Source organism: Chiloscyllium plagiosum, chromosome 7, assembly GCF_004010195.1.
Source record: "Chiloscyllium plagiosum isolate BGI_BamShark_2017 chromosome 7, ASM401019v2, whole genome shotgun sequence".
Lineage (NCBI taxonomy): Eukaryota > Metazoa > Chordata > Chondrichthyes > Orectolobiformes > Hemiscylliidae > Chiloscyllium > Chiloscyllium plagiosum.
Window position 1 is genome coordinate 78,425,630 of NC_057716.1, and position 27,160 is coordinate 78,452,789.

At 40.9% G+C, this 27,160-nt stretch overlaps 1 protein-coding gene across 1 annotated transcript in view; it reads right to left on the minus strand.

Moving 5' to 3' along the window:
* The window catches only part of LOC122551725 (low-density lipoprotein receptor-related protein 1-like), a 1,892,490-nt gene that overhangs the window by 817,080 nt on the left and 1,048,250 nt on the right, over nucleotides 1-27,160 (minus strand). The window contains exons 16-17 of the mRNA XM_043694091.1: nucleotides 9,660-9,800; nucleotides 8,827-8,952 (exon numbers count right to left, since the gene is read on the minus strand). Coding sequence (XP_043550026.1) covers nucleotides 8,827-8,952; nucleotides 9,660-9,800 — 267 coding nt within the window. The remainder of the gene's footprint in view (nucleotides 1-8,826; nucleotides 8,953-9,659; nucleotides 9,801-27,160) is intronic.

The following is a 27,160-nucleotide window of genomic DNA, read 5'->3' on the forward strand; positions in this document are numbered from 1 at the left end:
GTGCTGGATCCTCTACTTTTTGTCATTTATATAAATGATTTGGATGCGAGCATAAGAGGTACAGTTAGTAAGTTTGCCAATGATACCAAAATTGGGGGTGTAGTGGACAGCGAAGAAGGTTACCTTAGATTACAACAGGATCTTGACCAGATGGGCCAATGGGCTGAGAAGTGGCAGATGGAGTTTAATTCAGATAAATGCGAGGTGCTGCATTTTGGGAAAGCAAATCTTAGCAGAACTTATACACTTAATGGTAAGGTCCTAGGGAGTGTTGCTGAACAAAGAGACCTTGGAGTGCAGGTTCATAGCTCCTTGAAAGTGGAGTCACAGATAGATAGGATAGTGAATAAGGCATTTGGAAAGATTTCTTTTATTGGTCAGAGTATTAGCTACAGGAGTTGGGAGGTCATGTTGCGGCTGTACAGTACATTCGTTAGGCCCCTGTTGGAATATTGCATGCAATTCTGGTCTCCTTCATATTGGAAAGATGTTGTGAAACTTGAAAGGGTTCAGAAAAGATTTACAAGGATGTTGCCAGTGTTGGAGGATTTGAGCTATAGGGAGAGGCTGAACAGACTGGGGCTGTTTTCCCTGGTGTGTCAGAGGCTGAGGAGTGACCTTATAGAGGTTTACAAAATTGTGAGGGGCATGGATAGGGTAAATAGAGAAAGTCTTTTCCCTGGGGTCGGAGAGTCCAGAATTAGAGGGCATAGGTTTAGGGTGAGAGGGGAAAGTTATAAAAGAAATCTAAGGGGCAACGTTTTCACAGAGAGAGTGGTACGTGTATGGAGTGAGCTGCCAGAGGAATTGGTGGAGGCTGGTACAATTGCAACATTTAAAAGACATTTGGATGGTTATATGAATAGGAAGGGTTTGGAGGGATATGGGCTGGGTGTTGGCAGGTAGGACCAGATTGGGTTGGGATATCTGCTCAGCATGGACGGGTTGGACTGAAGGGTCTGTTTCCATGCTGTACATTTCTCTGACTCTATGGCATGATGCTGCAATTTGTTTTTCACACCAGAACTCAAGTTGATGACTGGAAACAAGAAATAAAAAAAACTATCTAAATGTTGAGGACAGCTGGAATGAACATAAAACAAACAGCAAAAAGAAATTTTCAACATATTTCCTGACACTATCCATAACAGAAACACAGGTCAGAGAAATTACACCTTTATCTCAAGTCCTGGTGTTTGTACGATACCCGATTCCTGACATTTTCTTTTCCATGGACTATGGAATCAATTTGTTGAGACTTTTCCAAGTCTGCTGATGGAAACTTTTCACAAACCTGAAGCCTAAACTTTTTTAGTTCTAATATTTTGTGGATTTCTAACCAAACTGTCCTGATTGAGAAATCTTCTGAGAAGACTGGTTCCCTGCACTGCCATTAACGCTTTTCAGTGGAGAAACTAACCATTGCTTCTGAACCTAGCCCTGGTGTTTTCTGGCCTCGACTTGAAAAAACAAAAGCTCATCCTAGATTATTTTTAAAACAAAGCTGATGGCCTCAAATTCTTAACCTACCTTGTCAGAAACCCTACATTTCCGACAGCTTTCCATTAAACATAAAGTCACCATAGCCTTACCAGACCATCAACCCGCTTTCTCATCAGAGAGAGAACCAATTGGGGATGGCTTAACCTGAGAGTCACCATGCATAGGTGAGGGGAGAGGTTAAGAAGGAGAGTCCTTCATGGTAATCTCAGCCTTTACAGGAATTGAAACATGCTTTTGACATTATTTTAGATTGGAAACCAGCTATCCAGCCAACTGAGCTTATGAACCCCTCAGTTTCCATTAACACAATAGGGGCGGCAGTCACTTGCTTTATGAAAAATACTGGCTTTCAATCATTGTTTCAGAAGTTTCAGAAGTTTCAGAAGGACTGTCTAATTTTGAATTCTTCAAAAGAAAACCCTTCCCGGATGTAACCTCCTCTGCCTCGATACTGAAATCCAAATCACAGAGGAGACTACAACAACTGTAAGGAGATCTCACTGCTCAGTATCATGGAAACGTCTTTGCTACGGTCATACTTCAGAGATCTATCTACTTGCAGACCAAGTGACCAGAATACACATGGAGTTTTTTTGTTAAAGAGATTATAGTTTCCACATATCAGCACCAAGAAACAGAAAGGGAATCCTATTACTTTGTTTTTGAGATCTCAGTGAGGTATTCAATGATCCACAAGATCTAATCAGTGCTCCACAAGATCTTGGGAAAAAAAATGGCTGTTTAACAAAGCTCCTCAGTCTCATGAGATTTGCATTGTCCCTGTCAACATGCAGTTTGATACTCCACTTCCAATGTGTCAAAACGAAGAATGAAGTGAAATCATGATGCTTGCTAGCCCCACACTGCTTGGTGTCTTCTTCCTGCTTCTGATGACTTCAGATGAAAAAAGTCTACGTGAGCAACAGATTAGATAAGTTCAAGAACTTCTCAAGACTGAAAGCGAAGACAACAAAAATTTGTACGCCAATCAGGGAACTCTACACTGATGATGTAGTACTAATTACCCACATGAAAAATCAGCTCGGAAAACCTAGACGGCACAGTGGCTCAGTGGTTAGCACTGCTGCCTCACAGCGACAGGGACCCAGATTTGGTTCCAGCCTTGGGCGACTGTCTGTGTGGAGTTTGCACATTCTCCCCATGTCTGCCTGGGTTTAGATTAGGTTAGATTAGATTCCCTACAGTGTGGAAACAGGCCCTTCAGCCCAAAAAGTCCATACCGACCCTCCGAAGAGTAACCCACCCCCTTCTGACTAACGCACCAGCACTATGGACAATTTAGCATGGCGAATTCACCTGACCTGCACAACTTTGGAGTGTGGGAGGAAACTCCACACAGACAGTTGCCTGAGGCTGGAATCGAATCTTGGGAACCTGGTGCTGTGAGGCAGCAGTGCTAACCACTGAGCCACCGTGCCACCTATTTTTTTTTCGTTTTTTTTTAATGTTTTTTATCAGCAGCTGGGTGGAATTCTGGTAGCGGCGGACCTCTCCCACTCCCACTCCCACGAAGCTCCGGTACTTGGGTTTTCTCCCACAGTCCAAAGATGTGCAGGTCAGGTAAGTTGGCCATGCTTAATTGTTCATAGTGTTAGGTGCATTAGTCAAAGGGAACTTGGTCGAGGTGGGTTATTCTTTGGAGGGTCGGTGTGGACTTGTGGGGCTGAATGGCCTGTTTCCACACTGTAGAGAATCTAACTTCTGGATCACCTCTCTGATCCCTCTACTTATTCATCCTGACTATAAGCATTATCATTTTGTGTGCTTGTCTCCGACTAAGCAGACAAGATAACACAGGCAAAAAGTGAGGACGGCATATATGGAAACCAGAGTTTAGATCAGAGTGGTGCTGGAAAAGCACAGCAGGTCAGGCAGCATCTGAGGAGTGGGAAAATTGACGTTTCAAGCAAAAGCCCTTCATCAGGAATAGGGGCAGGAAGCCTCCAGCTGGACAGATAGATGGGGGGTGGGGGTTGGGATGGGACTGGGGAGAAGGAATCAAAGAGTACAATAGGTGAATGGGGCTGGGAATGGAGGTGATAGGTCAGAGGGGAGGGTGGAGCAGATGGGTGGGAAGGGAGATTGGCAGGTAGGACAGGTCATGGGGATAGTGCTGAGCTGGAAGGTTGGAACTGGGGTGAGGTGGGGGGAGGAGTATTCCCAATGTAGAGGAGACCACGTCTGGAGCAACGGATACAATAAATGACATTGGTGGATGTGCAGGTGAAACTTCGATGGATGTAGAAGGCTCCTTTGGGGCCTTGGATAGTGGTGAGGGAGGAGGTGTGGGCACAGGTTTTGCAATTCCTGCGGTGGCAGGGGAAAGTGCCAGGATGGGAGGGTGGGTTGTTGGGGGGTGTGGACTTGACCAGGTAGTCATGGAGGGAGTGGTCTATGCAGAAAGCAGAAAAAGGTGGGGAGGGAAACATATCTCTGGTGGTGGGGTCCATTTGGAGGTGAAGGAAATGTCGGCAGATGATTTGGTTAATGTGAAAGTTAGTAGGGTGGAAGGTGAGCACCAGGGGGTTTCTGTCCTTATTATGGTTGGAGGAGTGGGGTTTGAGGGCAGAGGTGTGGGATTTGGATGAGATGCATTGGAGGGCATCTTCAACCACGTGAGAAGGGAAATTGGGGTCTCCAAAGAAGAAGGCCATCTGGTGTGTTCTGTGGTGTAACTGGTCCTCCTGGAAGCAGATACAGTGGAGATGGAGGAATTTTGCAGGAGGTCGGGTGGGAAGAGGTACAATCCAGGTAGCTGTGGGAGTCAGTGAGTTTGTAAAAAATGTCAGTGTCAAGTCGGTTGTCATTAATGGAGATGAAGAGGTCCAAGAAGTGGAGGAAGGTATCAGAGATGGTCCAGGTGAATTTAAGGTCGGGGTGGAATGTAATGGTGAAGTTGATGAACTGCTCAACCTCCTCGTGGGAGCACGAGGTGGCGCCAATGCAGTCATCAATGTAGCAAAGGAAGAGGTGGGGAGTGGTGCCGGTGTAACTACGGAAGATGGACTGTTCTACGTAGCCGACAAAGAGACAGGCATACCTGGAGCCCATACGGGTGCCCATGGCTACCCCTTTGGTCTGCAGGAAGTGGGAGGATTTTGAAGGAGAAATTGTAAAGGGTGAGGACCAGTTCAGCCAAACGAATGAGAGTGTCAGTGGAAGGATACTGTTAGGGACATTGGGCGAGAAAGAAATGGAGGACTTGGAGGCCTTGGTCATGGCGGATGGAGGTGTAGGGGGATTGGATGTCCATGGTGAAGATGAGGCATTGGGGGCCAGGGAAACAGAAGTCTTGGAAGAGGTGGAGGGAGTGGGTGGTGTCTCTAATGTATGTGGGGGGTTCCTGGACTAGGAGGGAGAGGACAGTATCGAGGTAGGTGGAGATGATTTCGGTGGGGCAGGAGCAGGCTGAGACAACGGGTCGGCCGGGGTGGTCAGGCTTGTGGATCTTGGGAAAGAGGTAGAACCGGGCGGTCAGGGTTCCCAGACGACAAGGTTGGAAGCTATAGGTGAGAGATCTCCTGAGGTGATGAGGTTCTGTATGGTCTGGGAGATGATGGTTTGGTGATGGGGGCTGGGGTCATGGTCGAGGGGGCAGTAGGAAGCTACATTTATAGACCTTATGTAAGTTCTGGTGACCTCCAGGATGTAGATGTTTATATGCCAGAGATATCATAGAATTTGTTATCAAGATGAACACTTCCATTTTCAACACAAGACTCCATTCTCCTTCTGAGAATTCTGACAGATGATCATACATTTATTTTTGTTGTGGCTTGTGAGGTTCAGTGTCTGTGTCAAGGTGATCTTAGGTGAATGCTTCCTGAGGCCTCCAATGGGGGCTGTTCGTTATTGACTCATGTGCAGCATTTGTGATATGCAAATTCATTCTCATCTAGTGTTTCCATTTTTATCTGTGATGTTTGATCCAAATAGATACATATGAGTCAATTGAGAGTTGTATGACACTCACTTTGTTGGTTCTGAAAGCCTTGAACTCTCCCTTGCAGTGAAACATCTACTTCGATATACTCCAATTGCTCATCTCCTCTGCAAAACCCCACCAAGCCTGCTTGGGGAGGTTGGCTGGTCTTCGCTTGTTATCCGCTGGTATGTACATCTACCTTTCTGACCTCACTGCTTCCAACATCACCTCATGGGATGCATCTGTGAATTTGGGGATTGCTGTCTGTCATCCACTCACTTCCTCCAATGAACAACATTCAATGGACGATAATACTGTCACGAATGCTACTGGCATCCCTTATACTTACTCCGCCTTTATTAGGGTATCTGACTCTTCAGCCCATTCCACACCCACATCAGACACCATGTCCAGAGGTAAGTCTCTTAATTGGGTAGCTGCAGTGAAAATCACCCAGAAGGCTTGCTATTTGGAAGGATATGTTCTTGGCCTGGAAATTGACACATTGTTTCACCAAGGACCATGTTCCCAATTCGCTTCTGTTGATTTTTTTAAAACATTAAGTTCACCAAAAATAGGGAAATACTTTAATAGGTTTAGTGCCTTGTAGCATATTTTCACATATAAACCGTTATCTGCAGCAAAATTATATGGAAGTGCTTAAGATGGTGGACTGCAATGAATTAAGTGTAATGAATCGCCGCTCAACATTTAAGATTAGAACTGCTCCTTTTGCAGTGCACTATTATATTAATTGGTAAGGACATTTTTACTGAATTAATTGTTACAATTTTCAAGTGGAAATGAAACTTTATCAGCCTCATACCTTTATATTATACCTTTAATTATACACACCATTGATTTCTAAGAGCAACTAATAAATATGGTTATGAAGGTTCATAAATCAATTTGTCAGGAACTAAAGAAAAATACAGCAAGCAGATAGAGTGGATATTTTATGTGGCAGTCCTTGCATTGCTTTGTCCAGATCATAACATCTTTCTAAATTCACCAACGGGGCAATTAATAACTAAGATAGGCTATTAATTTATCATAATTTTGAAATTTTGGAGAAGTTGATTCCATTCACGAGACAGCTCATTGTAATGCGAATTAAGCCCTACAAAAAAATCTATAGTCATAACGTTATTCACATTGAAACACAATTAGAGGACAAAAATTGGAATTATTGTTATTTCAAAATTTCTTGAACATTGATACAGATCTGTATTTCCAACTAGCTTTTATTGTGAAATCTAAACATTCGCAAGATAAGAATATGAATGTTAATTGGACACCTAGCCACCTTTCTCTTGATTATTTAGTTTGAAGATACACTTTACCCTTATATACTTGAATAACTATAAAAATTCTTGCAGTATAAAGCAATAACTCCATTTGTTCCAAATTCTTTGGCCAGGGATCACTGAGTCCCATTGAGCAGAGAGGGAGAGGGCCTGAAAATTGGTGTTGGCCAGTCATCAGTTTCTTCAACCTATTTCTTGCACTGGCCATTATTGCCTCATGTGATGGGAAGCCAATTAGTTTGAAATGAGACAAAAAAACCCAGCAGATTCCTAAGTAGACAGGCAGGAGGCTGGAAGAACACAGCAAGTCAGGCAGCATCAGGAGGTGGAGAAGTCCACATTTTGAGTGCAACCCTTCTTTAAGTGGGGATGGTTGTCAAGGGAGCTGCAGATAAAGAGGTGAGGGGGGTGGCAGGGTAGTGAAGTGGGGATAGGTGAACACAGGTCGAGCTTCCAAACTGGTTGGTCAATGGGAAGAATGAATCCGGATTGGTGGCTGGGAGGGATGGAAGGGAGGGACAGAGGCTTGGAAAGGAGCAGGAGGATAGGAAGGGGGGTTATTTGAAATTGGAGAACTCAGTGTTGAGACCTCAGGGCTGTAGGCTGCCCAGGCGGAAGATGAGGTGTTGTTCCTCCAATTTGCGGTTCGGTTCGTTGTGGCAATGGAGGAGGCCTAGGATGGTCATGTCGGAAAGGGAGTGGGAAGGGGAATTAAAATGGGCAGTCCGGTCGGTCCCCACAGGCCAGACTGAGATGATCAGCAAAATGGTCCCTAAATTTAGGTTTAGTCTCTCTGATATAGAGAAGATCACATTGGGAGCTCCTGATGCAGTAAATTCGGTTGGAAGAAAGGCAGGTGACAAACATAAACTTAGGGAATGGTTTGCCTAGCATCTCAGCTGGGCCCACAGGGGCCAACCACACCTCCAAGTCACTGCCCATTTTAATTCCCCTTCCCACTCCCTTTTCGACATGACAATCCTCCTCCATTGCCACAAATTAGTGGAACAATACCTCATCTTCTGCCTAGGCAGCCTACAGCCCGGAGGACTCAACATTGAGTTCTCCAATTTCCAATAACCTCCCTTCCCATCCCCCGGCTTCCTTCCAAGCCCCTCCACGTCCCATTCACCCCACTCTGCCACCAACTGGATTCATTCCTCCCATTAACCAACCAGGTCATAGCCTCTACCTGTCTTCACCTATCCACACCACCAGCGTGCCCCCGCCACCTCTTTTATCTGCAGCTCCCCCCACACCCTTCCTGAAAGAAAGGTTGCATCCAAAATGCCAACTTCTGCACCTCCTGTTGCTGCCTGGCTTGTTGTGTTCTTCCAGCCTCCTGTCTGTCTAGATTAGATTGAAATAGCTTTGTTTCACAGCGATTGCAAGATGGCCACTAGGATTTTCCAATGCGGTTTCATCAGTTTCTCAAACAAAGCAGGGACACTTTACTTGACTGGAGGCAGGCAGGTGGCAGCAGACCAGAGTGCCAGCATTTTTATCTGCCTGGCTGCTACTGGGCTGGCAATAGGAGCTGTTTATTAATTAAAGTTAGTTAAATGCTGGTTCCTGGCGAAACAATGAGACCATTTCCAGGCTAGAAACATAACGGCCATTTTGTATTGCTCTTTCAGTTACTTTGCAGTCACAAGTGATTGCTCCTTTTCAGCTAGAAGTGCTCTGGTTATTCCTCTGTTTTTGGGAACCTGCTCACTGCCCACAATTAGACAGGAAGCTTATCTTCATGCCAATTAAATGGGCACCTCCTTGAAATTCCCAAACAGTGGCTTCTACCTGTCAGGGCAGTTATAAGACGATAAACAGTGCTGACCTTTCCTGTACCAAACAGAATATCCAACCCTTGACATCTTTACCCATTCTGTTTAATTATTTGAATGGGGAAACAATACTTATGAAGCATTATAGCAGGTTTAAAAAAAATCCAAAGCTTGAAGATGAATTCACAGCTTAAACCCAATTCTACATCTGGAAATAACTTCAAATACAATTTTCACTGCAATTCAAAACATTACAACAACCTATATATAAATCAGATTGAGAAATTACCTGAACAAGTTTCATTCGATTCATCTTCACTGTTGACACAATCATTAGCTCCATCGCACAGCCACCTTTTAGGAATGCAACGATTATTTTGGCATCTGAAGTGATTAGCAGGGCATGTACTGTTGTCTAGCAAAACAAATTATGGCTGATCAGTCAAGACCGAAGGCTGTAGGTAAAATGTTAATGAGTGCAACATAAAACTGTCATATGAATATAAGATAAAACAGATAGATGTTTTGTGCATTGTCTTCAGTTCAAAATAACTGTTTCTAATGAATTGTTATTTCTGCACTGAATATTATCTCATAATTTTATCCTGTCACTGAAAATAGACTAGATGGCTAAACTATTAAAATGTCATGCTTTACAGCACCAATTTGAAGCTAAATTCCACTCTGATTAATTTGTAACTTTTATCCACTATTAAATAAATGTTTATCACTGATAGGTTATTCTCAGGTGGTTATCAAACTTCTGTCATCCTAATCATGAAATGCACATCATGAAAACCACAGGGCCCAAACCAATGCAGTTGTGCCACCAATGCTAATATTATTTTCGATGAACTGGAATAGCTGAATAATAAAATACCACACTTGATGATAAGGCTGTCAATTTTAAGAATTCAGGAATTTTAAAAATAGTGTTCCAATGTTTGATCATTTATCTCAAAATGGAAACACTGAAATGATATTGTTCATTACAATTAAATTTTCCCGGACATAGAACACAAGGTTACAAGTTAATAAGGGAACACTTAAATCTAATTTATCCCTTTTTTTAATGAGTCAGCAACTAAACGAAAACACCAAGTTGTATAGTTCAAAACATACAGCAGATGTCTTGGTCTTCATCACTGCCATCAAAGCAATCATTATCACCATCACATTTCCAGCGTTCCTGAATGCATCTCCCATTTCGACAAGCAAACTCTCCAAAATGGCACTGTTGGAAAGTTGTAGGGCCAGGTTTTACTGGGGGGAAAAACAAGTGAAAATTAGGACTATAAAAATTTGTTGTTGGTGTCAAAAAACATTAAATATCATAGGCATGACATTTCTTTTACTTCAGTTAATGTTACTAGAATACACTGGGCAAAACCAGCTAAAGCAGCAGTGAAGATCTCAGACTTCTAAGCACATCTAACATCTAAAAACACACAGGTTTGCATTGATTTCAATATTTTCTGTTAGTTCAGGATTAAATTCATTTGGGCCTAACTGTGTACAAAATTGGCCAAGCGATCAGATGAAAGTTGCAAAATGCATCAACTCATAAAGGTTTTTCAACTTTTTAACTTGAGCTGTGAAAGCAAGATACCAATTTTTAAATTTCTTTTATTTTCAAAAACATGTTATAGTTCAATATTCTTTTTAAGCACTCTTGAATGATTTTGAATCAGCTAACTCACAGATGAAGGACTAAACATCCTTATGCATAATTTATTTCCTACAACTGTAAAACTTCCAAGTTATCATTTTAAATATCTCCAGCAATGTATAAAGGTAAAGAGAAATAAAAAGCTGTTCCAAAGAGTGGCAATCAGAGGAAGATTGTCATTCTGCTCCTTCTTTTTTGAGTTAAGAAAGAGCTGCACATTTCTGACAAGGGATTCCGATCAGGCCTCTTCAGGAATGTGAAACTTGACAGATATCTCATGGAGCAGGATAGTCAGGGGTATGATGGTCCCTTTTTCACAGCAGTAGTTGCAGCAATCTGTGATTTAAAAGCTCAGCATCCAAAGATAGCCACTTTGACAGCTCCTGGAGAAGGATAAATAAATATGGTAAGTAGGAGGTTAGGTTTTCAGGGAGGTAGGGCGCCGCATTGCCTGATTGATAGGGTGCCAGTGTGTAGGGTGTCAGGGTAGCAGGTAAGTAATGTGCCAGTTTGGTCAGGTGCCAGGTAAGTAGGGTGTCAGGTAAGTGATTGGTTTTGGTAGATCAGGTGGGTGGGAGATATTGGGTCCATCAAGGGTGGGACTTGTTGTCAGGTCCTCGGAGGGATTTCAGGGTGGGATGTCAGATCCCGGGTAGAAGAAAGGTATTATGTGTTGTTGGGGGTTGTGGTGGTGGGCAGCAGTACCATTTGGTTCAGTGTCCAGGTAAATTAAGGGGTCACAAGAAGTATTGTTTCGGAGGGGTGTGACATGGCTTACGAGAACTGTTTAAGAGTTCATGAGGAGTTGGACTCAAGCTTTCCTGGGTAACCATTTACTTGACTGCAGCAGAACCATATAAGTTCTCTGATTTAAGTTGATATTTGGAGGATTCCAGGCACAGGGGAATTGCACATAAGAATTTTCAAATTTTCCAGGCAATTTTCTGGGAGTTTGCTACATCAGCCATTCTGCAGGGTCTCGATGTACAACCACCCTCTATGCTGTAGAAATTATAACCCTGCCATCCGATAATCAGAGTCATGTTTGCGATAATATTAAAATCTTCAAGTTTCAAGTATATCACTGTACATTCACTGACGCCACCTTGGAACAATTGAAATGTTATGCCACAGAAAGGGACTATGTGTCTGTGACAGCTGAATACACTAGCCACCTATTCTAATCCCACTTTCCAGCAACTGATCCAAATGAGGAAACAAACTCTCGACATTCACCACCCTCTGGGTGATAAAAGGTTTTCCTCACACATCACACCGGGTGCTCTGGTTTCCTCCCACAATCCAAAGATGTGCAGGTCAGGTGAATTGGGCATGCCAAATTGCCCGTAGTGTTAGGTAAAGGGGTAAATGTAGGGAAATGGGTGGGTTGCGCTTCGACTTGTTGGGCCGAAGGGCCTGTTTCCACACTATAAGTAATCTAATCTAATCTAATCTAATCTTCTAATCCTTCTACTAATGACTTTGAATCTGCGCCCTTGATGATTTATCTCTGTGCTGAGAGCAATAGTTCATCCTACTGTATTGAAGTCCCACATTATTTTGTACATCTCAATTAAGTCATCTTTCAGTCTCCATTGTTGTGATGAATAAACCCCAAACCTATGTATCTTTCCTCAAAGCAGCAATTTTCAAGCCCTGGCAACATTCTTGTAAATCTCTCCTGCATTGTTTCTAAAGCAATTATGTCCTTCCTCTCGTGTGGCAACCCCAACTATGCATAAAACTCCAGCAGTGGCCTTATCAATGTCTCATTGAGGCCCTGTGTTACATCGCTACTTTTATATTCAGTACCTTGACTAATAAACTTACACTCAACCTCCTTCCCATTCCCTCAATCCCTCCTGACCTGCAGCAGTTCAAGGTGGGATCTCACCATCATTTTCTCCAAGGCAATTAGGGGTGAGCCCATAAATGCTGGCCTTGCAACTAACATCCAATGGTCAAGTGATTTTTAAGATGCAGAATGACGACTTAATTAAGTCACATATTATTATTAGAACTTATATTAAAATTATCTTCTCGCTGACTTTGTAACCATTTTCAAATTAATTGGAAATGTGATAGAAGATAAAATTTTCCACTATATTAAGCACATTTGCTATTTCGGTTCTGAATGGTGAAGTATAATGATGGTGTCAATCACTGGGACCTATGCCACTTTGGAGGATCTAGCTCATTGTGTAAGTAGCCTTTCAGTCAGGACCACCCATACTGAAGATAGCCAATCTCGCGTGTAAACCAACAAACAATGGAAATCAAAGAAGATCAGACAGCATCCATGGAGATAGAGCAAACTAATGTTTGAGTCTAGTTAACTCATCATCGGAGCTGAAGTGAAATGTGGAGGGGGCAGCATTTCTGCTGTAGCTGGGGAAGGGGGGTGTAGAGTGCATGGGAGCACCAGTACTCTGCAACCCACCCCACCCCCCGCCAATTATAACATAAATACTTCTCCCTCCACACTTCACTTCAACTCTGATGAAGAGTCATCTAACTTGAAATGTTAGCTTCCTCTCCCTCCACGGATTCTGCCTGATCCATTGTGATCTCCAGCATTTGTTGTTTTCAGTACAGATTCCAGCATCTGCAGTAATTTGCTCCGACCTCGCATGTAAACCATTCTGATTGGCAGGTTAATCAGTCAATGATTGCTGCTGTTTTGAACAACAAAAATAGACTTTTCTTACCCTTGAGAAAGAATCAGACATTCAAAGAACTGAAATCCATAAAAACTCATTTAAGTCTACTCTGGAATTTAAGATTCCAAAACAATAATATTTTAAAGTTTCATCTGTGAAAGGAATCAAAGGGTATGGGGGAAAAGGGGGAACACATTGTTGAGTTGAATGATCCTGTATTCTATATTTCCCTCATAGAATCAAGATTTTGTACCTGAGAATGAGTGAGTGAGTGTTGCTCATGAGAGAATTTCCACATTAAGACAGGATGATAGGTTCAGATGAAGTATGATATGAGGAGGCATAGATAAGTTGAGCCAAATATTCTGTTCCTATGGAGTAAATTTTATTCAGCTATTAATGGAAGCATTACATTTATTTTAATCCGTGACCTTCCTTTAGATTACTATTAGGCTATTCTCAATAACCTAAAAAATGTCATCTAAATTTAGCCTTAAACAACTAAACTCCACTTAAATTTATATATACACAAAATCTGAAAGCTCTGTCTCAAAGCAGAGAAATAGTGTTTTCTTGGATCATTAATCAATGCCCTAATTAAAAACATTTTAAAAATTTAAGCACAAAAATCAAGATTGACATTTCAGTTAACTGAGGGACAAAGGTTATTGTGCATTTATATTTTGAATGAAAATTATATTTTCCTCTAAATGTTAATTAAATATTAAAAATGTCACAGTAATTGCAACAGAGTATAAGCTCCATTATGTTCAATGAACCTTAAAGAGTGAACAACCTTTGAAAATGCTTAAAGATTGGAGCAAAGAACTGCTTTAATGAGTTTCCACACAGAAGTTTTTTCTCCTGGCTGTAATTCCTGAGAAATGTTTCTTGCAAAATAAAATGGATAAACGAAGAAAAGTCTGCAATGTCAAATGTTTTAATGTAAGAGAAATGAAAGAAAAAAACTGTATCAATGTCCTGATTATGAATCAACTTGTTCTTAATTTGCCATTACCTAAGAAAAAAGTTTTACTTCACAAAGTTTTGCTTGACCAACCGAGTATCAGAATTTCTGATCTTTGCCTCGGAGTTGATTTCTGAGAACATAAATATATCCTTTCAAAATAAACTCCTTGTCAGCAACATGAGTTCATAAGAGAATCCACTTGCCAGATTGTTTCAGTAGTAATTCAATTTGAGGGGTCTTTTCATTTCTTTCAAGAAATTCAGCAGGGGTCTTAAAATTCCTCATGGCTCGTACTAGATCACCTCCAGTTCTGAAAATCCTTTGTTTTGCCTTGAAAAATTTGGAGCCTCACTTTATAGAGAAAGCGATGGCAATAGATGGAGACAACAACAAATTGTTGAGCCAAATAGCCTGCATCTCCAAATAGGACATTCAAAGAGCTGGTTTGATAATTTGTTCTGCTTGATTAGGGGTGATCATAAAATTGAGGGAATCATAAAAATGGAGAAAGAGGACAACAGAGATTAGCATAAATTACCACTTGCCCTTTGGAAACTGAATGCCAGACCCAACATTAAAGGCGAGGAATGAGTATACTCTTGGCATAACCAAGATTTGGAAATAGTGATCATAATTCCTTAAGTTCATTTTGGAAACAGTGATCACAACTCCTTAAGTGTTAAGATAGCTATGAAAAAGGATATGTTAGGACCTTGTGGGAAGGTACTAAATTAGGGCAGTATTACATCAGTAATAGGCAGGAGCTAGGCTTTCTTAATTTGGAGGAGCTGTTATCAGGCAAGTGCAGATTTGACATGTAGGAGTTGTTTAAATTAGAGTTCAGGACTGCTATGTTCCAGTCAGGATGAAGAACAAGGATGGCCAGATAAGGAACCCCTGGATAATGAGGGAGATGGTGAATTTAGTCAAAAGGGAAAAAAAGAAGTATATGTAAAGTTTAGGAAGCTAAAATCAGACAGGGTCCATGAGAAATATAAAGGAAGCAGGAAAGAACTCAAGCAGGAAATTAAGAGAGCAAGAAGGGGCCATGAAATGACCATGGCAAGGAGGGTTAAAGAGAATTGCAAGGCATTCCATACATACATTAAAAATAACAAGATAACTGTGGTCCTAGCAATGATCCCTGCCTTTCCTGACTAGGCTCTGGCTTCCACTCAGAAAATTATCCAGAAGTGAACTAGTGCAAAAGACCAGGCCACTTCATTGCTAATGAATAATGCCCTAAAATGACTTACATTTATTTTTAAGGTGATCTGTTCTATTGGTTTCAGATTTAATACACTGAAACAAGCCTTTCTTCCAATGCTGACAATACTTTGGAACAAAACAACAGATTTTGATTGTTGCACTGGTTCGGAAAATCACCTCAAAAATTTGTTGTTTATTTTTACAACATACAGGCACTACTATGAGGGCTTTTGTGGTGTAGTGGTAGAGCTCTACCTCTGGACAAGAAGGTCTGACTTGCAATGAATGTGTGTCATAAAATATTCAAACAGAGTGATCACAATAACTACAAGCACTGGTAAAGACAGGGCTGACACCTATTTCTTCTTTATTGATCTTTATTCCTCTTTTATCTTTATAAGATGCCACTGTGGCACTGTGATTAGCACTGCTGCCTCACAGTATCAGGGACCTAGGTTTGATCCCAGCCTTGGGCAATTGTCTGTGTGAAGTTTGTGTGAAGGCTCATTTTCATGCTCAGCAAGCAAATGTACATCCACAAACTCTACCTGAGCTACAAATCTTCTCAAAACTCGCTATCTCCTTGTATCTGCGTGAGCTTCTGCTAAGACCTCTGATTTCCTCCCACAGTCCAAAGGTGTGCAAATTAAGTGGATTGGCCTTGGTAAATTGTCCCATAGTGTCCAGGGATCTGCAGACCAGTTAGATCAGCCATGGTAAAAGTGGGGTTACAGAGAGGGGAGGGAAGTAAGTCGAGGTAGGAAGCCCTTCAGAGGATCGGTGCAGAGGCAATGGGCCAAATAGCCTCTATCTGCAATGTAAGCATTCAATTATTCTATCTTCAAAGAATGATACCAATGTAAGTATTAAATGATATGCATAGCATTTTAAAAATCATTCTCAAAAAAATTTCATAGGTGTCGCTCACAATGGATTTTCTTTATGTCTAGAAATCTACTGTCAACTAATGGCACTGTTCCTACCTCTGGGTCAGGGGATCAGGGGTTAAGTGCCAGCTCAGCATTTGTTAGTCACTGAAGTGTGTCACAAGTCAAAAAAATGCACAAGGTTGGCATTCTTAAATATATAAAGAAACACTTGTCTTTTTAAGGCTGAAGAAAGAAAAAGGACCTATGATATATTATGGCGGTCGATTGTGCTGCTTCATGAAGATTTGTACTTGTGCAAAGTAATTTTATTGAAGCCAGTGCATTTTGGCTCCATTTCCTGACTGCCCAAAGTGAAAATTCTACTCCTATGTATGCACAAACCAACCAGTAAATAATACTGATAGTTGATAGATTAGTTCATTTTGAAACAGGACATTGATCATGTTTGAAAACAGAAAAATTAAACAACAGAGCTTCAATGTATAGCCAGTTTTTGCAGTGGGTATCGATCACATACAGAGACCGGAACATATGCTGATTAAATCCATTTCATAAGGTCACTGCACACTTTGATTGTTTGGTGCTTGTGGGTGGGTGCATTGGTACTTTGAGATTTCTTGGCATTTTCTTGCATTGAAAGCAGTATAAGTCAAAGGGGTGAGACAGTTGGATTGGGCTTGGTGTTCAGGGATTAATTTAGGTCAAAGGTACAAAAGCCCAATGTACCAGTGGCCAGATCAACTGGCTTTTGGCAGGGGCAGTGGGGAGAGTACAAATATAGCTCATGATCAGGGGGCAGGCTGTAATCAGTGAGCTTCTAAGAGTTGGTCCATTTGAGAATTTTATCATCATCTCGAAATAAACACAGGAACAGGTTAGTACTGTATGTTTTGCTTTACTCAAAACTGCTTCTTGAGGAGTAGACAATTTCTAATGATTATTCTTAGGTGAAGCCAACGATTGCAAGCTGAAACAGGTTTATGTTTAAATGAGGCCTCTACAATAGTGAGAGACCAACTGGATAGATATTTGAAATATATAATTTCTAATCTATTAGGGTGATTTGTTATGATTGGCCTATACCCTGGGCTCCACATTTTAATTTTTAATCCACATTTGAGAACCCAAAATCTGGAACATATTCGGAACCTGACCCTGTGTTGCATAGCAACAGTGGCATAATGAAAAAATGCTGTTGTATTACTAACCAGATATCGGCTCTTCTTTCATCAGACAGAGATGACTGATCATGGTTTAACTTGAGGGTCACCACACTTCAGGTAACAGGAGAAGCTGAGAAGGAGAATCCTGATGGTAACCTCAGCCAGTGTGGGAATAGAACCAACATTGTTGATATCATTCTGCATTGCATACCAACTTTCAGCTGACTGAGCTAAACCAAACCCCAAATCAGTGCCACAAAATGATTTTTAAATGAAAATCACTTAATTGACAGAGCACTGGATTTGGCATCCAATTAGTGGCACTGGGAATGGCCTGGAGGCAAAATATGCAAATTGAAGGTCCTTTGATCAGGTTGGCAGTAGACAGGTGTTGATTTTGGGATGCTTGTGAAAACAGTTACCTAACATAGGCTTTTGATAATTTATAACAAATTTATTTTAGTTTGTTGAGTTTGTCAAAAAAAAAGCTTAGATGAGATACATCAGTTAATTGGTCAAAGGAAGTAAACAACTGTGACAAATGAGGACCCTTCATTGATTCCAAAGCTGTTGTGGAGAAAGGAGAAGCATTGGTGACAGTTTTGTAGTGATGGAGTGTTCACTCCTTATGTTGTGCTGTATTTGATGGTAAAGAGCTTTTATCTTCCCTCAGTTTGATGCAGGGAATGCCTGGTTATCCCCCAAGAAGATGGCATCTCGTATCCTGGATCCCCTTGTTCTCTTTCACTCCACTTGTTGATAGCCCTTATTTTGGGGGCTGGATATCGATGCTATGTCAATTACCAGCCTAAACTGTTTCAGTTAGTGACCATGGGCAGCTATTCATACCCATGTGCCCACCTCCACTTGAAGGTTTATGTTCATTCTTTTTATGACGAAAACCTTCTTAATTTCCAAAATCCTGCATTTAAAAAAGGGTAGCCTGTTGTTTATATTTGTAAAGGTCTAGCTACTGATACTAACACAGTTAAATGATGTATCATGCTACATAGGAAATACTAAATACAGAAAACAAAAAGAACACTGTTTTAACAGAGTCCTTGATTTCAAACACAGGACAGGCCTTGCCATTCACTGAGGAGCTGATAGAGGAAGGGTTGCAGAGGGACAGGGGAGGAATTGATAAGTGGCCTCAAGGTTATCTGATGAACTGAGGTTATTGTACATAGGCAAGAGATATTATCAATGACCACTAAAAGGGTTGAGATGGCAGTGGCTACAGAGCTTAGCAATAACCAGGAGGATGAGACTTCAATAACATAGATGATCCAATGTCCTGATAAAACTGGGAAAAGTAAGTGGGAAACCTTTCACTCTACACAGCTACATACACAAGAGCTGAGCAGTCTGAGCAACCAGCATTCTCCCTTACAGTGGAGCAATTCAACATCAAGTTGTTGTGGTTCTGTTCGTCGAGCTGGCAATTTGTGTTGCAGACGTTTCGTCTCCTGTCTAGGTGACATCCTCAGTGCTTGGAAGCCTCCTGTGAAGTGCTTCTGTGTTGTTTCCTCCTGCATTTATAGTGGTTTGTCTCTGCCGCTTCCGGTTGTCAGTTCCAGCTGTTCGCTGCAGTGGCCAATTTATTGGGTCCAGGTCGATGTGTTTGTTGATAGAATCTGTGAACGAGTGCCATGCCTCTAGGAATTCTCTGGCTGTTCTCTGTAATGTTGTCCCAGTTGAACTCATGTTGCTTGTCATCTGTGTGTGGCTACTAAGGATAGCTGGTCATGTCGTTTCGTGGCTGGTTGGTGTTTATGGATACGGATCGTGAGCTACTTTCACGAATGGGGCTTAATTAGAAAGGGACATCACTGAGGAGGACAAAGACTCAGGAGTGGCATGCGAGAATGAAGGATAGGTACGGCACGTTATGTCAACCTGAGATGACCAAGGATCTTATGACCTTGGTCAAAAAGAAAAAGAAGTATAAGGAAGGTCTAGGAGGATGGCAACTGATGAAGTCCTTGAAGTATAGAAGGAACGTAGGAGGAGACTTAAACAAGGAAGTAGAAGGGGTCATGAAGTCATTAGCAAACAGGATTAAGGAGAATCTCAAGGCTTTTTCGACATAGACAAAAAACAAAAGCATAGCCAATGAAAGAGTTGGCCCACTTAAAAGACAACGGAGGAAATCTATATGTACAGCCAGAAGAGGTAGGTGAGGTCCTAAATGAATACTTTATGTCAGTATTCACCAAGAGAAGGAATTAGTGGAGGCTGATCGAGAACAGTGAGTGTCAAATTCCTAAGCTAAGTTGCTATTAAAAAGGAAGAGGTGTGGTCTGTCTTAAAAATTAGTAAGATGGATAAGTCAATGGGTCCTGATGGATTCTATCCCAGAACATTGAGGGCGGCAAGAAAACAAATTTCTAGAGCATTGACAGACATCTTTGCATTGTCGTTGGCCACAGGTGAGGTCCCAGAGACTGGAGAATAGCCAATGTTGTCCCATTGTTTAAGAAGAGTAGCAGGCATAATCCAGGAAATTACAGGCCTCTAAGTCTCATGTTGGTGGTCGGGAAGTTATTGGAAAAGATTCTCAGGGACAAGATCTGTACACATTTAAAAGCAAATGGATTTATTAGTGATAGGCAGCATTGTTTTGTGCGGAGGAGGTTGTGCCTTACTATCATGATTGCATATTTTGAGGAGGTGACAGAGATGATTGATGAGGGAAAAGTGGTTGATGTTGTCTACATGGACTTCAATAAAACCTTTGACAAGGTCCCTCATAGCAGACTGGTACAAAAGCTGAAGAGGTGAACTGGCAAGATGTTTATAGAACTGGCTTAGTCATATAAACGGAAGGTAGCAGTGGAAGGATGCTTTTCAGAATGGAGGGTTGTGACTAGTGGTGTTCCACAGGGATCAATGCTGGGACTTCTGCTGTTTGTGGTCTACATAAATGATTTGGAGAAAAATGTTCCTGCTCTAATCAGTAAGTTTGCGGATGATACAAAGATTGTGGAGTTGTGGATAAGAAGGAGAATTGGTAGAGGATACAGTCGGACATAGATCAGTTGGAGGCATGGGTAGAAAAATGGCAGATGGAGTTTAATCAAGACAAATGTGAGGTGATGCATTTTGGAAGGTCAAGTACAGGTAGAAATTATACAGTGAATGGCAGAATGTTTAGGATTATTGAAATACAGAGGGATCTGGGTGTGCAGGTTCACAGATCACTGAAGGTAGTAGTGCAGGTAAATAAGGTAGTGAAAAAGGCCTATGGCAAGCTTGCCTTCATTGGAAGGGCATTGAGTATGAGGATAGACAAGTTTTGCTGCAGCTTTATTGAACTTTAGTTGGGCTACACTTGGAATATTGTGTACATTTCTGGACACTACACTTCAAGAAAGAGAAGCCAATGCTTTGGAAAAGGTACAAAAAAGGTTTACCAGGATGTTGCCTGCTATGGGGAATTTTAGGTATGAAGAAAGGTTGGATAGACTGGGTTTGCTTTTACTGGAATGCAGAAGGTTGAGGGGGCAACCTGATGGAAGTTGATAAGTTTGTGAATAGTATGGGTAGAGTGGCAAGTATGAGTTTTTTCCCAGGATGGAGGGGTCAATTACTAGGAGACACAGATTCAAGATGAGAGGGGGGGAGTTTAAAAAAGATTTGAGAGGCAGGTTTTTCACACAAAGGGTGTGAGTGCTGGAACGTGCTGCCAGAGTTGGTGGTGGAAGCAGACACAATAGCAGCATTTAAGAAACACCTGGATAAGTATATGAATAAGAAGGGAATAGAGGAATACGGGTCCTGTAAGTGAAGATAATTTTAGTATGGAAAGGCAAAATGTGTCGGCACAGGCTTGGACAGCTGGAAGGGCCTGTTCAGAACTATATTGTTCTTTGTTCTTTGAGTCATGTCAACATCATGTTGGCATATGTGCAGGAGGCCAGGTTACTAATACATCATTATCTCCTCTTCTAGAAGGAAAAGAGAGATCTCAACAGTCACGAGATGTTTTAAATAGATGATGGTGCAGCAGGTACCAATAGATGCCAGTCATTGCAATGATCCTATTACAGCAGGCTATGGTGGATGATGAGACTGGAAGCTGTGGCCATCAAAGTCATTTGATTGATGTATCTTCAGTGCTGGCCTACCTTGAAGTGACTCAGACTGCTTGCAGCTATCATCTCCAGAATTCAAGTGCCTTTCTTTGTTGGAAAAGGTCAGGTTATCGATAGAGGCACAGCCTATAGTTATGTTAATGATGTTTAAGGTCCAATTTCCACCAGCTGTAGATCTCCCAGGTGGAATGTGTGCTCCACAGATAATGAATACTTAAGGCTATCAGAAAGAACCAAAGCCAAATTGATTTTTCCAAAATACATTTTTCTTTCATGATTTCTTACACGGTCAGAGCTTAATATGAAAAAAATGAGAGTATACCGATAGGGAGTAACATTAAATTATACAGATATGCAATACCAGTTTAAAAATGATGCATCACTTGCCAACTTCCTACTTTTTAATTGGGTAAATTCACAACTTAGATTCCAACTTAATCTCCATTTCCATTCTGCACACCATGTGACCTGATAGCAGATATAGTGTAACTGCATTATTACAGCACAGAAAGAGACCATTTACTCTTTGTGTCTGTGTCAATACTTCAATGAGCATCTGACCCAGTCCCATTCTTCTGTCTTTACTCCTCAATTGTTCTTTTTCAAATAGCCATTCAATCGTGTTTCGAATAAACCTGTTGAACTATAAACTGGTGTTGTGTGATTTTTAACTTTGTTCATCCCAGTCCAACACTGGCACCTCCAAATCATGTTTGAATGATCTGATTGAATCTGTGTTTACCACACTTTCCAGCAGTGCATTTCAGAAGCTAATCACTTGCTCTCGTATCACATTTGCTTCTACGACTGAAGTAGTTCAAAACTGTGCCCTTGCAATCTCAATGCTCTCATGTGAGAAAACATTTTCTCCCTATTTATTCCCTGAACCTCTCATGATTTGAATACTTCAGTCAGATTTCCTCTCAACATTCTCATTGTCACTTCTCCAGCCTATTTTTGTCATTAAAATTTCTCATTCCTGAAACCATCTTCATAAATGCTTTCTGCTTCTTTCCCAATACTGGCAAGATCACACAAATGTCATATATAGCATCAACGTCCTTGTCCTTGTATTTCAAGCCTTTAATAATAAAGTCTGAGATACTTTATGTTTTGTTTACTGTTCTCTGTCTGTATTGCCAACTTTAATGACCTCTGGACACACTCACACAGGAAATTCTGCTCTGCTTTTAGAACACTATTTCTTCTTATTCTTCTGACCAAAGTATACCCACATTGAACTTCATCTGCTATCTGTGTGCCCACTTCAACAACTTGTCTGTTTATTTTTGAAGTTCTTTGTTGTCTCTTTCAAGTTTACAATACTTCCAAGTTTTATATCATCTGCAAATTTTGAAAGTGCACTTTACACATGAAGATAATTAAAATATATCAATAAAAACAAGGGCTGTAACACTTATCCCTTGGGAACTCCACTACAAATGTTGCCACAGCTGAAAAACATCCATTCATCTTTTGCACCACTTAGTCATTTTTTACCTTTATGCTGATTTCCCTTTTTTTAAAAATGAACTTCAACTTTGTTCACAGTTGCCATCAGAAAGTCCAAATACAAGATGGGCGGGGAGTATTTTGTTTGGATAACTGATTGTTCAGATAACTGATTTGGTCGTAAACAAGTGGTAATTTACGAGTGCTGGTTATCCGGCTGTGCACACCATAATGCCATTTAACTGATAACTGATCTGATCATAAACAAGCAGTAATTTGAGTGCCGGTTTTAGATTAGATCAGATTCCCTGTAGTGTGGAAACAAGCCATTTGGCTCAACAAGTCCACACCGATCCTCCGAAGAGTAACCCACCCAGTCCCGTTTCACGCTGACTAATGCATCTAACACTATATGCAATTTAGCATGGCTAATACACCTGAACCGCACATCTTTGAACTGTGGGAGGAAACCAGAGCACCTGGAGGAAACCCACGCAGACACAGGGAGAATGCGCAAACCCACACAGACAGTCACCCGAGGTGGGAATCAAGCCTGGAACCCTGGCGCTGTGAAACAGCAGTGCTAACCACTAAGCCACTGTGCCGCCTCAGTTATCAAGCATGCCTCAGTTATCTGACATTGCACACCATAATTCCATTTAACTGATAACTGAATGCTGAGTTGCCAAATGCCATTTTTACGGTACCTTGAGATTCTTGTTCAGATAATCCGAAATTCGGATAATTGATGTTCGGATAATCGAGGTTGTATTGTATAAAACATTAACAGCATTACCCTCATTAACTCTCTCTATTACCATTTTTTTAACAAAGTCAACAATTCAGTTAAAAATGACTTTCTTTATGAAATCAATTCTGGTTCTCCTAAAGTCATCCTCATTTGTTTGTGTGGCTATTAATTGTTCCCAGAAACTCCTAACCACTAACACTAAACTAGTAGTTGTTTAGCTGATCTTTAAAGCCTTTTTGAGCAAGAGAATTATATTTGCAATTCTCCAGTCCTCTGAAACCATCCAAGCATAAAAGAGATTTAAAAATTATTGCAAGTCCCTCTGCAATTTCCATTCTCACTTCCCTCAGTATCCTTAAATAAATCACACTGGGTCCCAAAACCTTGTCAACTTTAGTATAGTCAAGTCAACAGCTGCTCCATTTGAATTTTAAACCCTTTCAGCAACTAAATTTCCTCTTCTTTCATCATGGGCCAGATAATACCTTCTTCCTTTGTAAAGACAAATACAATGTATTCATTTACTATTTCAGCCCTGCCCACTGTCTCCATGTGCAGATTTCCTTTATGTTAGCTGACAGTCCCGTTTCAAAGACCCTTTTTTGCTTCTGTCATTTGCTTTTTCATTGCTTGAACCTTCAATAGTCAGCCTGGTTTTCAATTATGCCTTCTACCAGACAACTATCATTTCATAGCACACTTTTTCCTTCTTTACTGTTCGGATGCAATCACATTGCTGTAGGCAGACCAGTTGGGGACAACAGATATTGTTTGCTAAAGGATATAATGAGCCTGATGAATTTTCACCACAAACAATTATCGCTTCATAGTAACCATTATTTGGACCAGTTTTTCAATTCAAGATCTATAAATTGAATTTAAATGTCATCAGCTTCCATGGTGAGATCTGAACCAATGGCCATATAGCATTATCTTTAATCTCTGGAATACTAATCCAATGCCATAATATTAGCATTTCTATATCAGGTAAAAACACCCTGTGAGAGGCAGATTACCTCCATGGTTGCAACCGTAGGTGTCCATGTGGTGTCCAATATGTTTGTAGTAGGAATTTGAAAACATGATAGAAGATCGACCAGACACAATTTTGGACAACACGGAATTTTGGACATATGAAGAGTTTTGCACATTTAAGCAGTGTCATTTTCTGTGATTACAGATAGACTTCTGTATCATTCTGCGGATAAGACATTAACTACCATGATAACTGAGCTCATTTAGTTTTAATCAGAATTTAAAGTATTTCAAGAGAATTTTTTTAAGATTGCATTATATAAGAAAATTAAATTAAATTAAAAGGCTGAAATATACTTTTGAGCAGGAACACAAAGCAAGTGAAGTGCACTCCACTCCTGACAGTCATTACATAAGTAATAGTTCTCATTAGAAGTGGCTGCATAGACTTGGTTTTTAAGGAGGGTGGAGTTTTAATTTTATATTGACATTAATCAGGGACACATGGTTTGAGGTAGTAATGTTCAATGTTTTCACGGCACAATTGTAATAGCAGAAATCTCATTATTCATTCGGCACTCTGTATGTATTATTACTGTTCAAACAACACATACAATTCTATTTCATAGACTGAGCGATAAATGATTCTGAAAAAAAAATTGTTTAAAAATATTCTTGCCATTGGCAAGGAAGGGCCTCACACAATTAGCATATCCAGTTTTACCATAGACAGTCAGAAAAATCCAGAAATGGTCTAGAAGGTTTTCAAGGACCAGCTCAAGGTAAGACTTAACTCAAGGATCAACAAGCTCTAACTCCTTTCAAATAGTCAGCAAAACTAAGAGTCTATTGAGCACTTTGTTGGAAGATGCCACAGAAGTCATGAATGTGTGCCTTTTTTGAAAAGAAACGATCAGATACTTACTAAGTTTGTCATCACCTCTCTACCAACTAAAACATTTAGGAAAGATATTTTGGGTAAGAGAAGGGGCCATATCATATCTTGAGGATGGTTGGGCAAGTATGAAATTATAGTGAAAAGCCAACGAAAAAAAAAGATGGTTCTGTTACCAATAATGCAATTGCTATGGTCAGCAAAACATTTCAAACTTTTCAACATTGTAACTAAATGATTTGTGACACATATCAATAAATTGTCCAACTGTTCTTGATATCTGTAGCATGTGGTAGCAAGGGATATTAAGCATGCATACACAGGAAATATGGTTCCAAATATTAAGTTATATGTGAGCACAAAACACAGGCAACTATTGGAATGGTAGAACATGGCTACAGTGACAGCAAGAAAAGTGTTAAGAAAGGAAGAAAAGGCAAACAGCTGAATGAGATTCAGAGTCAAGCAAGCTAAAAGCAAATTTCAGATGACCAAGTTTTCCATGTTACTGTCAATTACCATGTCCACAGTATAAGGCAATCAGAAGAGTTCACAACTATTATTATCACACATCCTGAAAGGCAGAATGACACATGGATAAATCTAAAATTGGCTCAGGAGGCACTGACAACATACTACCACCTAGTGCTCTAAAAGCATTCACTTCAAGAAGTGGAACTCAATGGTACAGACCAAAAAAGACTACCTTAAAGTATATAAACAATCGCCAATTCAGTGCACTGACAGAATCATGGTGCATTGCCGATATGGAAACACATCATAGCTTTTCAAAATCTTCTATCCGGTAGATACCAACAGTGAAAGGATGACCAGAATGCACAGATCTCAGTCAAATCACAATTCATGAGACTTAAACCACACTCACTGTGATAGAACAGAGCACAAATGACATAATAAAAAACAGCCAATAATCTCCAAGGATGCAAATTTGAAGTTGGTTACCAGAATTATTACATCTGACACAATGAGAAGAAAACAAAGCTCATACCAGACCAAAAAAATATTATCTTGGTCTACAAGCAGGACCTTGATCAGCTGGGGAAGTAGGCCAAGAAATGGCAAATGGAGTTTAATATTGATAAGTATGAGGTCTTGCATTTTGGAAAGTCAAATCAAGGTAGGAGTTTCATGGTGAATGGTAGGGCCTTAAGGAGTGCAAAGGAACAGAAGGGCCTTGGAGTTCAGGTGCACGGTTCTCTGAAAGTGGAGTCATATATAGACAGGGAGCAGTGAAGAAGGCTTTTGGCACACTGGCCTTCATCAGTCAAGGCATTGTGTACTGAAATTGGGAAGTTATATTGCAGTTGTACAGGATGTTGGTGAGGCCACACTTGGAGTATTTTGTTCAGTTTTGGTCACTTTATATCGAAAAGATGTTATTAAATGGGAAAGAGTGCAGAAGAAATTTATAAGGATGTTGCCAGGACTCAATGGCCTGAGTCATAGGGAGAGATTGGACAAGGTAGAACTTTTCTCTTCAGAGCATAGGGGACTGACTGAGATCTTACAGAAGTGTATAAGATCACGAGGGGCACGGATAAAGTGAATGCACTCAGTCTTTTTACCAAGGATAGGGAATCGAGGACTAGAGGGCATCAGTTTAAAGTTAGAGGAGAAAGAGTAAACGGGAACTTGAGGTGGAACTTTTTTTACACTGAGGGTGGTACAATATGGAATGAGCTGCCAGTGGGGGGGTGGGGGGGGGGAGGGGGGGGAACGTACATTAACAACATTTGAAAGGCATTTGGACAAATACATGGATAGGAAAGGTTTAGAAGAATATGGGCCAAATGCAGAGAAATGTGGTTAGCACTAATGGACATTTTGGTCAGCATGGACCAGTTTGGGCCAAAGGGCCTGTCTGCATGCTG